Source organism: Phlebotomus papatasi, chromosome 2 (assembly GCF_024763615.1).
Source record: "Phlebotomus papatasi isolate M1 chromosome 2, Ppap_2.1, whole genome shotgun sequence".
In the NCBI taxonomy this organism is placed as follows: Eukaryota; Metazoa; Arthropoda; class Insecta; order Diptera; family Psychodidae; genus Phlebotomus; species Phlebotomus papatasi.
In genome coordinates, this window is record NC_077223.1 from 49256919 (window position 1) to 49270756 (window position 13838).

Sequence of the window (13838 nt, forward strand, 5' to 3'; positions counted from 1 at the left end):
CTAGAAGAGTTAAGGAGCAAATTTATGTAATTCTCTTCAGAAAAAATATGAACTTAATGTGTTGAATCTTCTGTCAAAGTTAAAGCGTCTGGAAATGGTTTTGAATTAGGATATTTACCCTAAATCTTTTGAAAAAGAAAGAGAAGTGAATTTTTACTTTATGAAGTTTTACCAATCTAAAAAGTGTGCAGTAGCCATAATAAATAATTTTTCCCACTTTCTTCCAATTAAGGTATTGTTTGAGGTTCTTGATGTAAAAATAGTTTAATTTTAGATTCCTTTACATTTGAATTGATGACATTTAATTTTTTTTCTTTTTAGTCTACTGGAATTTTTGTTGTTGTTTGTGACGATAGGGGGTGCATTTAATATGGATAATCACACATTCTATATTTGAACCTCAATATCCCTCTTACTGCTTTTTTTTTAACCATCTAAGCCCTGACTTAAAAAAATATATATATGTAGTTTGTGTAGTTTGGTTTAATTTTGACTTTTGATCATATAATGGTCTAATTTCGAACTCACTGCTTCCGGAGGCGGGGGAATCACAGAATGGTGGTGACAGTTGAGCTCCCTGTAGCCCCAGGGATGCAGTGGGTTGCAGTAGCTGCCACGAAGTACTGCTTTGTCATTGCTTCCTGGTCATCCTGGACCGTAGAAGCAGACGATGAAGTGGCTGCTGTGACACTACGCTGATGATGCCCGGATCCCGAAGACCTATGGTGCTGGGTACTGGGTCCGGGCATTGATTGCTATGTGTGGGAGTGGGACAATGAAATGGCATACGGCATCTCTTCGGTGTGGATGTCCAAAGAGTCGTACAGAGGAAATTCGCAGCACAGAATGAACTTGAGGGCTCTGGGAACTTCACCATATATTGCTGGTGGGATTGGGATGAGGGGTGAGGTTGCAGCCTTGTACTTACGATACTCAATGTTACTGAAAAAATTCAATAGAAAATTGTGTTTTTTCCACAGTTTTTAAATAGTAAATTACAATTCAAAAATAGTAGAGAAAGGCTTTCAGGCTTCGCACACATTCTGGCTTCGAACACTTCATATTATTTCCCATGTCCCTTTAATGAATCTGACCTAATTTGTTTCAGGAAGTGTGTGGCTTAAGACTGGCTATTAAAATATATTGCCATTAGGTCATATTCATTAAGGGGGTAGCCTGAATTACACGGTCGAAAGTAGTCTATATTTTTTATTGTTTAAGGGCAGAATCACATTGACAATAAAATGTTCGCCGTAGCCTCACCGTATTTCGTTAATTTACGCATTTTTATTGCAATTCTTACGCAAATTTTCCATTACCGTATTACCTTATCTCATACTCGGTGGCACTAGGTAACAATAATATAAGAAAGTTGAAGAAATAAAAAAAAAATTCAATAAACGGTGAGCAAAACAAAACTGTAAGAGAAATTAATTGCACAGTTTTCTTTGCTCACCTTTTATCGAATTTTCGTTTTATTTCTTTAATTTTCTTATATTATTTTTAACTAATGTCACCGAGTATGAGATAAGGTAATACGGTAATCGAGAATTTGCCTAAGAATTGCAATGAAAATGCGTAAAATAACGAAATACGGTGAGCATTTTACTGTCAATGTAATTCTGACCTAAATCGATAGACAAACTATTTCAGAATATATACCACAAAAATTTCAGAAGTCAATTGAAGTATCCAAAATTTTGAAGCGCGTTTTTCCCACTTCTCATTTTGATTAATTCTTTCAAATTGATGGAAAAAATTAAGAAGAAACTAATGGACCAATTTTAATGAACAAATGCTTATTCTGGTCAGAATTAAATAGCCTTCTAGTTGAACCTGAATGATATCTGGAAAAATCTTTAGCATTGAATAAACGAGCAGTAAAAAGTCAAATTTGGTCAGCAAAAAATTCGAAAAGATCAGTAAAAAATAAAAAAATGGTCAGTGAAAAATAAAAAAAGCTCAGTAAAAAGTTAAAAAAGGGCAATAAAAAAATAAAAAAAGAAGCCAGTACTTTATTAAAAGCGGTCAGTTAAAAACGAAAAATGGTAAACAAAAAATGAAACACGATCAGTAAAAAATAAAAAGTGGTCAATAAAAAATAAAATGTGGTCAGCAAAAAATAACAATTGATCAGTTAAAAATAAAATATTGTCAGTAAAAAATTTAAAATGAGTAGTAAAAAATAAAATATGATCAGTAGAAAATCAAAAGTGGTCAGTAGAAAATAGGGGTGGGGGGTAATTTGAGTAATTATATTTGAGTAAAAATGCTTAGTTAGTTCGATAGAAAATGTTGACTCGTGGGGGTCATCGAAGACCGGAAATCAATACCTCTTGCCGTTTGGCAGCTAGGATGGTGAGAATTAAAAAAAGGCGATTGTATTTAATAACTGCTCTGTCATGGAGTTCGAACAGTTAAAAAGATAACTTGCTATGGAGGTAGTTTAGGTGAATTTGGAAAATTTCCAAAATTTTCTAATATTTTGATGAGAATTTCATTAAAATTTATTGTAGGTTTAAGGTTGTTTGTTAGGGTTTTGGGTAGTGAAACAGAAAAATAAAAAATTGTTCACCGATATTTATACATTACCAAACTTACAGTTTAACTTCTTATTTATTTTTTACTAACAACATTTTTGTTTTTACTGATCAATTTTTGTTTTATACTAACCACATTTAATTTTTTACTTTTCACTTTTATTTTTTTCCTGACCAATTTCTATTTCTTACTGCTCATTTTTAAATTTTGCTGACCGCTTTTAATTTTCCACTGACAAAATTTTATTTTCTAAAGCTCATTTTTAATTTTTTGCCGACTACTTCTTATTCTTTTAATGATCACTTTTTATTTTTAACTGACCACTTTTAATTTTTTAATGACCACTTCTTATTTTTTACTTACCACTTTTAAGTTTTTACTCACCTTATTTAATTTTTTACTGCTCATTTTTAATTTTTTACTGACCACATTTAATTTTTTACTGTTCACTTTTAATTTTTTACTGCTCAATTTTAATTTCTTACTGAATATATTGAATATATCTACTGCTCGTTTTCAATTTTTTTTGCTGACCACTTTTTACTTTTTTACTGACCAATTTTTGTTTTTTACTGACCAATTTTTATTTTTTACTGCTCATTTTTAATTTTTTTCTGACCACTTTTTAATTTTTCACTGATCAATACGAATATTTCTACTAATCATTTTTAATTTTTTACTGTTTTTTTTTAATTTTTTTTTTGCTGCTCATTTTTAATTTTTTGCTGATCAACTCGAATATTTTTACTGCTCATTTTTAATTTTTTACTGACCATATTTTCTTTTTACTGACCATTTTTATTTTTTACTGATTACTTTTTAATTTTTTACTGATCAACTCGAATACATCTACTCATCAATTCGAAGATTTTACTGACCAAATTTAACTTTTTACTGACAAAATTTTACTTTTTACTGACAAAATTGAAAATTTCCACTGATTATTTCGAATTATTTGCTGAACAAATTTAATTTTTTGCTGATCACTTTTGACTTTTTACTGACCATTTATTTTTTCCCCAAAATCTTTTAGCTGAGATTCTTTACAATCTCAGCTTTTGTGGTACTATGTGTCTCTTTTATATCTTTTACTTAATGTTAAAGTCAATATTTCGTCTCAAAATATGTACTTTTTTTTTGAAAAACTTTTAGATAAAAGTTCCTATTTTACAATTTTTAAAGTTGTTCTTTTTTGTTAAACTGTAAAAAATGAAATATCTTTTTAGTTTTTTTCCGAGACAAGAATTACGAGCTGTACTTTTCCCGCCAATTGGTAGATGCTGTAACGAGGCGCTCTAAGTGCTCTAAGTGAACCTCTTATAAATCCCCTATTTTGTTTTTTTTTTCGAAAAAAATAAATTGAAGCACTTGTAATATGGCGGAAATTTTGAAAATATGTCACTTATAAATATGTCGAAAATTTCATGAAGCTTAGTCTTTTGCTTCTCCTCAAAAAAAATCGCAAAAAACTCCTAAGTTTTAGCTTTCTAATTCAGGCTTCCCCCTTAAAGCAATATGGGAAAAATATGAAGTTTTCCAAGCCAGATTGTGTGCGAAGCCTGCAAGCCTTTCCCTAATTATAATTGAAAATACTTACTCTCTGTACTTGTCATCTGAGGACTTTTCCCGCAATGGAATCCCGGAGAGAAAGAGAATTATGAATGTCGTGAAAATTGGTGATAAGATTGCCACCCATTCAAAGCCATCGATCACGTTGATTGAAATGACAAAAATGCCCCACCAGATTACAATCTCTCCAAAATAGTTGGGATGTCGTGAAAGACGCCACAGTCCATCATTACAGAATTTTCCTTGATTTGCAGGATCCTGTCGAAAGGAAAATTTCTGTAAATCAGCATAGGTCTCAGCTAAGAGACCAACTGTAAACATCCCAGTGCCGGCAGAATCTAGAGTTGTCATTGTCCTGGGAGCATTTGGTTGAGAGTGCCTTGGAGAATTGATGATTATCACAGGGAGGGACACCACAAATACCCAAACGGCCTGCAAATATTCGATTTATTTATTTGTTGCCTTTCGTGCAAGATTTTTCTTTCAAAAACGCTTATTGATATTTTCATTACAACTGGAGCTCTCGTGGAGAGCGTGAAATAGTTTTCCATAAAACACATTGCTTGATTACTTTTATATATAAAAGCAACATACACGCTTTTCCGGAAAATGCATATATTGTGTAAATGTGCAATTTATGTGTGGTTAAAAATAGTGCGAAATATTGAATTTAACAAGAAAAGGGCAATTATTCATTTCAAGTAGCAATGTTATATAGCGAGAATTTTGGAGTGCAGAGAGTAACTAAACACGTTCAGAGTATTGAAGGATTTTCAGTTCATAAAAGCAACTAATTAGTCCATTACGGACTTTACCGTGTTTCTGTTTGGAAGTCTTTGTTTAAATCTCAAATATACTTCTTCGCAGTATGTTAAATATTTACATTTATAAACCAATAAGATTTGATTAACAGCTATCCGTTTAATATCTTGTTTTTTTTTTTCAATACATTTCCTTCTAATTCTCAATTTATTCATATGCATTTTGACAATATTTTTGTCGCAAGTATAATTTTTGGGTATTTTATTATAAATTCATCAATAAAAAACTTTTTTTTGGTTTTTCATTGCTTCTAACGACTTTTTAAACTTCAATTTTTCTTAAATCTGCTTTAAAATGTTAAAATAACCTATTTATTAAAATATTGAATTATTAAAGTAATAAAATAAATAGTCTAATTTAACCAAATCCAATCTTCCCCATAGAAAAAATGCAGATAAGCTTATGGTAGCTGAGATTCTTTACAGGCGACCTCGAAACGCGTGCAACTCGGAATGCGTGAAAATTCGATTATGAGTTGAATTTTTGGGGGTTTGGAGGTAATGGCTCTGGCACACCTTTTAGATCAGGAGAATGTCATGAAATCAAAATTGACGTCCTTTTCATTCTCAAATATTTTGCATATAAGCTATTTCAAAACCTGCTCCAAATGGAAATTTTTCGCTACTCTAAATGGAAACATCATTGTTTTCACGATAAATACATTACTACATTATTATATTTATATATTTTCAATACCACAGTTTCATTATTTAGTTAATTTTTCTCCAAATAAAGCGAAAATCCATTTATATTCACAAATTTTAATTTGCTAATTTCTCAGAAAAATTAAAAGTGTACCTTTTCACCATTGAATTTTTTATAGATCGACCATGTTTTCCAATGAAAAACACAATGAGGTGACTGTCGTTTATTCGTTTTGTTTGACATTTATGTCATATTTTTCTGGCTAATTTATTTAAACTAAGTGCTAATCTTTATTGTTAACGGTACGTGAAGTTTTCAAATGAAATAATTACCTATTTCGTGAACAAAAAGGATTTTTTTTTGAAGTGTCTGCAAATACTTCAATAGGAAACTCCGGAAATATGATTTTTTTGGAGAGATTTTCCTACTGTTTGAGATGGGAAAGGAGAAAAGACCAGGACTAAGAACAAATCCTGCACTCAAGAGCAACTCAACAAGGTTTTGGAAGCCTTTCGTCGCGGTTTCACTTACACTGTTTGTCTCCAATTAGAAAGTTTCCCTTGTCTCCATTTGGATTAATATGTTTCCAATAGAAGCATTTTACACTCGCGTATTTTTCTTGTATTTAAGAAGTTTTCAAATTACATCTAAAGAATTTTCACTAAACAGTAACATTCTAGAAGAGTCAAGGAGCAAATTTATGTAATTCTCCTCAGAAAAAATATGAACTGAATGTGTTGAATCTTCTGTCAAAATTAAAGCGTGTGGAAATGGTTTTGAATTAGGACATTTACCCTATGTCTATCTCATTCTTTCGCACTACAAATTCGATTGAGCTAAATTAAATTTATTGTGATGTTTAAAAGAAGAAGAAGAGTGCGAAAGAATGAGATAGACATATACAAGGGGTGTGAGGTAGAAAGGGATTGGATTTTCGACTTCATGAAATTTCCTTGATCTAAAAGGTGTGCCGAAGCCATAATGGCTCTGGCACACCTTTTAGATCAAGAAAATTTCATGAATTCGAATTTCGGATCCCTTTCTTTGTCACATGTTTTGCATATGTCTATCTCATTCTTTCGCACTCTTCTTCTTTTAAACATCACTCCAAATTCAATTTAGTTCAATCGAATTTGGTATGCGAAAGAATGAGATAGTCATATGCAAAACATGTGAGAAAGAAAGGGTTTAGAATTTCGACTTCATGAAATTTTCCTTTTCCAGCCAATTTTATCCATTTCGGTGGTCGAGAACCGTTTGCTCGACACGATTCTTTATGGCTCCGGGGTACACCTTTTAGAACAGTAAAATTTCATAAAGTAAACATTCACTTCTCTTTCTTCCTCAAAAATTTGTATAAGTCTATCCCATTATTTTGGTCTCAAAATTGGACTGAACTAAATTTAATTTAGTGTGATGTTCAAAAGAAGAAGAAGAAGAAGAGTATGAAAGAGTAGGATAGGCTTATGCAACCAATTTGAAAAGGACAAGTACAGTGCCCGCTTCGTAATCCGGATGATTGGGGGACAAAATGACAGATGTCCGCTTCGTAATCCGGATGATTTTTTTGAATTTCTTCAACGTCTCGAAAATATAATACAAGTTTTTTTTTTTCTAGAATTAGAATAAACGTTTTAAAAAAGTTTAAAAAGACATAATTAGAGAATTCTATGCTATTATACTTCATTTATTAAACAAAAACATCACAGGATAATTCATTTTCATTGCTGAATACTCGTGCATACATAACCTCAAAATTATTTTAAATGTGACCGTCGATAACTCGTCCGGATTACCGCGATCCGGATTAGAGAGCGGGCACTGTATGTGGATTTTGATTTCATGAAATTTTCTTAACTCTTTCCGGACCACAACATATCCAGCGAACGAATTTCAGTAAAACTCACTTTATTGTAAGTCTTAGTGGTCAAATATGATACTTTTGTAGAGAAAGAATTTTCTCCGCCTCTGGGAAATTGGAAAACTCATGGGAACTCTAGTCCCCTAAAGAACGCAAAGGATACAAACTTGGACAAACTTCAATTTTCCAAAAGCCAATAATATTAATTTTGTGAATTATTTTTGCATGTCAAATGACTCCTTTACAATTTTGATCACTAAAACAAGAAGAATTATTGACCAGTATCTTGTGGGATGTCCAGGAAGTTCTAAAAAGGACACCCAGCTCCTGCTTGCCAACAGATTCCTCAAAATATTTCACAGAATAACACTTTAACACACATTTCTCTCAACAGGATGTTATTGCAAACACACTAAGCTTTCTCAAGAGCCAAAAAAACACTTCCTGGACAATCAGAATTCACCAAAATCTGGAAGAATAGAAAAAACTTCCTCGACAGCAATCTCCCTCGCTGCCAAATGTCAAAAATATCGGCCATATTGACAAAAATTTCGCTCCCGCTTGAATTTTCTTACAAGGTTGGTGTCAAAAAGCAAATGGCGGACATTGGCGGGATAACCTTACATTTGACCTCAAGATTCTTGCGGACGAGAATTCCCATTAAGTTTGAACAAGTTTTTTGAAAATTTATGAAAAAATTGTTTTTCGAATTTATGTAATCTGTAATTGTTAGTTATCTTACTTATTGGCCCCGAGAGGTTTTTCCTTATTCGGGTCTAGAAATATCAAAAAAGTCACAATATCTGCAAGGAAGCAGAAAATCGAAAATTCACGATTTTTGACCAAGAATATCTTAGCTCAGGAGTTAATTGGGATCCTGCAAAAAATATCCTAGATTTGAACATCCTTATAGTTTGTAATCATCCACAAGAATCGGAATTTTATCGATTCTAAATAGTCTAAAAAAATTATTTTTCCCATGGGTACCCAGAGTCCCAAAGGAGACGAAAGAGTTAATCTAAAAGGTATGCCAACGCTATTACCCCCAAAATCCAACTCACAGTCGAATTTTCAAGTATTCCGTGTTGCAAGCATCCCAAGTTGCCCGCACTTCAGGGTCGCCTGTAAAGAAGCTCACCTACAATAAGCTTTTCTGGGCTTTTCCAATTTCTGAAAAAAGTTTTAGAGAATAACAAAAAAAAGCGCTGAATCATTCTTAATAACATATTTTTAAAGTTAAAGTTTAGAAAAGCTCTAGAACACGTATTTCTCAACCGAATATGGTCATATTTGGATTCGTTGGAAAGGTCTTGAAATTTCTAACAAATCTAAATCTGTTCTAATCGGTTTTGAACCGATGATGCAGTGACAAGTAATTTTTGTACAAAAATCAATTTAATTTTTTCTCAGCTGGTTTTGGGGATCGTTTGAATGATTTATGAATCGATTCAAATCGGTTGTGAAGCGATAAATGGGAAAAGATGAAAGAGTAATACTTCTGAGGTAGCATTTGAGTCACGAGTTCGACTTTACCACCCCGTTTCCCTTCAAAATAGTATTTATGTAGCAAAATTACCAGTGTTATAATCAAATTAATTAGTATAATTATCTAAACTAAATGAAGAAAAAAGCTCACCAAAATGATCAGTGAAAAATCCGTATAAGTTTATGGTAGCTGAGATTCTTTACAAGCAACTTAAAATGAAAAAGCTTGCGACTCGGGGTACTTGTAACTCGGAATGCGTAAAAATTCGATTTTGAGTTGATTTTGGAGGTAAATAATCGCTAACTTATGCCTCATTCACGCTTTTTAGCCCCAGGAAAATTTCATAAAACCAAATTTTGGCCTCAATTCTGAGACCAAAATCAAGATCAAAATTTCAAGCTGTCAAATATTTCCAAGATCAAGATTTCATATTCTGACGCGAAACATTAATGGAACTTGAAATGTCTTATCTAAGACAAGACCCAAGATTTCAAGATTTTCCACACTTAACGACACGTCCCTTCTGACAAATATCTTCATTTCTTTGCCGAATTTGTTGAAATTTCGCCGTATAAATTAGAAAAACTAATTATATGTTGTATTAATTAATATAATACAGTCCATAATCGGGAATAAAAGAAGTGCAAACAAAACTTGTAACATGTGATAAAGCCTAAAATGCTTATTCAAAATGTGATTCTTTTGCAGGTATATTCAGGGTGTTGTACTTCGAAACGTATATCTAGAAATATGTACCATTACAATTAAATTACAAGATAAAATATAGCATTTTTCATAGTCATTTTCTCTTTTTGTATCATCTCTTATAGAAATATTCCTCATCAAAAACAATTTCCGTATGAAACTCTTAAAATTGTTAGTATCCTGAAAATTCCAAGCACCTCCGAGAGGTTCCTGGAATTATTTCAAGAAAACAAGAAATTTGACGTCTTGAAATCTTGAAATATTGGTTCCAGTATTGGAAATCTTGAAATCCACACGGTTTGTGTCTTGGATTCCAAGATATCAAGACATTTGACAGATTTGACATCTTGATCTTGATTTTTTGATTTCAGAATACCTAAATCTTGAAATTTTCTTGATCTTGATCTCAGAATTGAGGCCTTTGGCCTTTGGCCTCAATTCTGAGACCAAGATCAAGATCAAAATTTCAAGCTGTCAAATATTTCCAAGATCAAGATTTCATATTCTGACGCGAAACATTAATGAAACTTAAAATGTCTTAGCTAAGAACCAAGATTTCAAGATTTTCCACACTTAACGACACGTCACTTCTAACAAATATTTTCATTTCTTTGCCGAATTTGTTGAAAATTCGCCGTATAAATTAGAAAAATTAATTATATGTTGTATTAAATAATATATTACAATCCATAATTGGGAATAAAAGAAAAAGAAGTGCAAACAAAACTTGTGACATGTGATAAACTCTAAAATGCTTATTCAAGATGTGATTCTTTTGCAGGTCTTCTCAGGGTGTTGTACTTTGAAACGTACATCTAGAAATATGTATCATTACGATTAAATTACAAGATCAAATATAGCATTTTTCATAATAATTTTCTCTTTTTGTATCATCTCTTATAGAAATATTCCTCATCAAAAACAATTTCCGCATGAAACTCTTCAAATTGTTAGTATCTTGAAAATTCCAAGCACCTCCGAGAGGTTCTTGAAATTATTTCAAGAAAACAAGAAATTTGACGTCTTGAAATCTTGAAATATTGGTTCCAGAATTGCAAATCTTGATATCCACACGGTTTGTGTCTTGGATTTCAAGATTCCAAGACATTTGACAGATTTGACATCTTGATCTTGATTTTTTGATTTCAGAATACCAAAATCTTGAAATTTTCTTGATCTTGATCTTGATCTTGGTCTCAGAATTGAGGCCTTTGTCTGCCTTTATTTCTTAAACGTTTTATGGATGAATATCCTACTCTTTGGCTCTCAACTCAAATTGGATTGATTGAACTAATTTGATTTTTTTTATGATGATGAAAGGAAGAAGAAAGATGGCAAATGAGGGAGATAGACATAATTCAAAACATTTGAGAAAGAAAGAAATATGAATTTTGATTTTTTGAAATTTTTCTGATCTAAAAGATGTGTAATAGGGCCATTAATAAATCCAATTAAAACACTTACTCCACACTTCACTATGCATTCAATTATAGTAAAAGGCCAAAATTTGGCTAAGTACAACAGCAAAGTGATTACGACGACAAAATTAAATATTCAACTTATTTCCACGATAGTTGAGTTGCCGATTTTGCAAATCAGCACAATTCAATTAAATGCATCTACTAATGTAAAATGAAACTCACTTGAAAGGTCCAAAAAACTGCGAATCGGATTACATTTCTTGTTGTATCCTCAAATTGCTTGTCCCTTCCGATCTTAACAATGCGATACAGCAAATATCCTGAGAGTCTAGCACCCCATATACATACAAAAACAGTGACCATGAGTTGTCGGCTATCGTAGGCCTTCATTGTGCGATCAATTTGACCCAGGAAGAAAGTAAGGAGTGCCACAATGATAAAATTTACGCCACCGGCAAAGTCTGTGAGTTTGTCCAGTTGAAATGTTGCAGCTATTATGAAGAATATTATTTGCATTGCAACTGTGACAATTGCACTGATGGCAAAATGATCATAATCTAGCACTTGAATAGCCATTTTTTTTTTAATTTTTATATTGATTACTCTTAGCAATGTTTCAGCAAAATAAATGGATTTCTTTGGCTTTTTTTTAATTCACTTTGATGCTTCATTTTCCTTTAATTTGGTTCACTGCAGCTGTGCTAGGCGTAAGACTTTTGGCACAAATCATATTAGTTTGTGATGTCAGGATTGAGTTACTTTTCCAAGAGATTCCTAAAATTTCTAAAATGAAACAGAAATAAATACAAAGGTTACAATTTTTCATGAATGAAAAGTTTTGCCGTTTTACTGATGTATTAACCCTTTAAGGACGATTGGGTCACCGGTGACCCAAAAAAAATGTTTTTCTATTGAAATCAAACGTTATGTTTTGCTCTAAAAAGTTAGGAATTTTTTTTCTGAACCTCAAATTTTCGGTACTCCTGTCCTTAAAGTGGTGAGACTGAAATAAAATAGAATTTGTTGGTGGAAGGGGAATAAGGGGCATAAGTTATCTGATTTTATGTAGTTCATGACCTAAATATCAGATAGTCTTACTACCTGGGCCTTATATTTCATCTCAATTTCATATTTTTTGTAAAAAGCAACATTTTTTTTTAATACTTTTGTGACAATAATTTTTTTTAAATAAATTTATAAAGTTATTTGATACCAAATCTTTATTGAACTGTGTCCGAACTGTCTGACTTAATTAATTCAAAATTGATTTTCAGTGAGATGGCAAAATCTGCCAGATGAAGATATAATATAAAAGATTTTCTTAATGACATCACACCCTCAAACAGGATAAAAAGTAGTGGCCTAGAAGTAGTTCAAGAACAATGCAAAATAGTCGGATGGTGCCACCTTGTTATTCTTTCCACATCTCAACCACCTTGAACTTCTCTCAAAAGGAACAATATGCACCATGTTGGTTCAAAATTAAGCATCTTGGAGCTTTTAAGGAAAATTACATGACATTCCATGAAGGCCATTATAAAACACATTCCCAATCGGAGGAATTTATAAACGAGATTCTTTTACATAAGTTCATCAAATAGATTTAAAGATGATTCCGTACCATGTTTCAGTATGATTTACAAGAATTTATACAACGAAATTCAATCACTTGACTCACTATTGAACTCAATTTCAAGATCACAGACACACAAAAAACACCAAAAAGAAAATATAAAGTAAAATTGGTTTTAAGAGCAGAAAAATATTTGAGCAAAAATTTAATTGTGAGCCTATTTTCCACACAGTATCTTTGGAACAGAGACTTCGCATCAATTTTTGGGAATTGCGCAAGAAGTGTGTGCACACGAAGCGACTGCTCTCGCTGAACTATTTCTAGATAGGACGACCAGAGGCGAGACTGCGCCTTCCTGGAGTATCAGGTGATGACGATGGAGGCGCCGGGCCCTGGTCGAATTGACGAGAGGGAGAGTTTTTGAATTAAGAAAATCCAGAAACATTTTTTTTTTTTGTAAATGTCTATAAAGGATGTTATGCTTCAATTTCTAATAACTTATTACTTACGGATGTTTCAATTTATTTAAGAAAAAAATGCGTGGGAATAAAAGAGAGAATATTAATAATCTAACTATAACATGGTAAATACACAATAAATGTTACTCTTGCTTCAGAACTACTAAAAGTGTAAATAAAAATCCGTTTCGCACAAATTAAGTCCAAAGAAATATTAGTTCTCATGTTGTAGGAGTATATCAAGGCTTTTCAGCTTTGCGATATACTCGAACTCGATGTTATATGCACTAAAAATTGATTATTTAGTTATTGCTTTATTAAAATTTGTCTATAGTGGTCCATCTCATCAAGTAAAACATTTTCTTTCGTTTGATGGCCAGTGTGGATAAATCGTTCGTAACCCCCCTTACCAAGGTCTTAGGCCTTTAGGCCTATTTTGACCAGTATCCTATGAAAAAGGGGTGGCAAAACGTTCGAGGCTTTGCGAGCTGCTCGAACTCCCGAGAAAGAGCTCTGCCTTATATACCTTTTCGCAAGTTTTCTGATGTACAGAAAATTATTGTCGAATTAAATTTGTCTATAAATCACCACAAAACCATTTTGAAGTTGAAAATTGTTCAAGAAGAGAGTTTCAAAAAATCATTAATCTTTTAATTAATTAATTGAACAAATCGGGTGAAAATTAAGCTTTAACCTTGAATAATTCAAGATGGCGAATTTTCCGGTGATAGATGTCAAAGGACGAAATGTTCAGCTG

At 32.3% G+C, this 13838-nt stretch overlaps 1 protein-coding gene across 1 annotated transcript; it reads right to left on the bottom strand.

Moving 5' to 3' along the window:
- Nucleotides 1-331: 331 nt before the first annotated feature.
- LOC129801563 (uncharacterized) lies at nucleotides 332-12949 on the bottom strand. The gene is made up of 4 exons (XM_055846775.1): nucleotides 12672-12949; nucleotides 11273-11833; nucleotides 4139-4542; nucleotides 332-942 (listed from the first exon to the last, which is right to left on the bottom strand). The coding sequence occupies exons 2-4, from the start codon at nucleotides 11624-11626 to the stop codon at nucleotides 756-758; spliced, it is 945 nt and encodes a 314-aa protein (XP_055702750.1). The 5' UTR covers nucleotides 11627-11833; nucleotides 12672-12949; the 3' UTR covers nucleotides 332-755.
- Nucleotides 12950-13838: the final 889 nt, after the last annotated feature.

Excerpts from the sequence above, each read along its gene's own strand:
- LOC129801563 (XM_055846775.1), bottom strand. The coding sequence starts at position 11,626 with ATGGCTATTCAAGTGCTAGATTATGATCATTTTGCCATCAGTGCAATT. Across the intron at positions 4,543-11,272 it reads CAGTTTTTTGGACCTTTCAA|GCCGTTTGGGTATTTGTGGT; the intron begins GTGAGTTTCATT and ends GAATATTTGCAG. Across the intron at positions 943-4,138 it reads TCAGATGACAAGTACAGAGA|TAACATTGAGTATCGTAAGT; the intron begins GTAAGTATTTTC and ends GAATTTTTTCAG.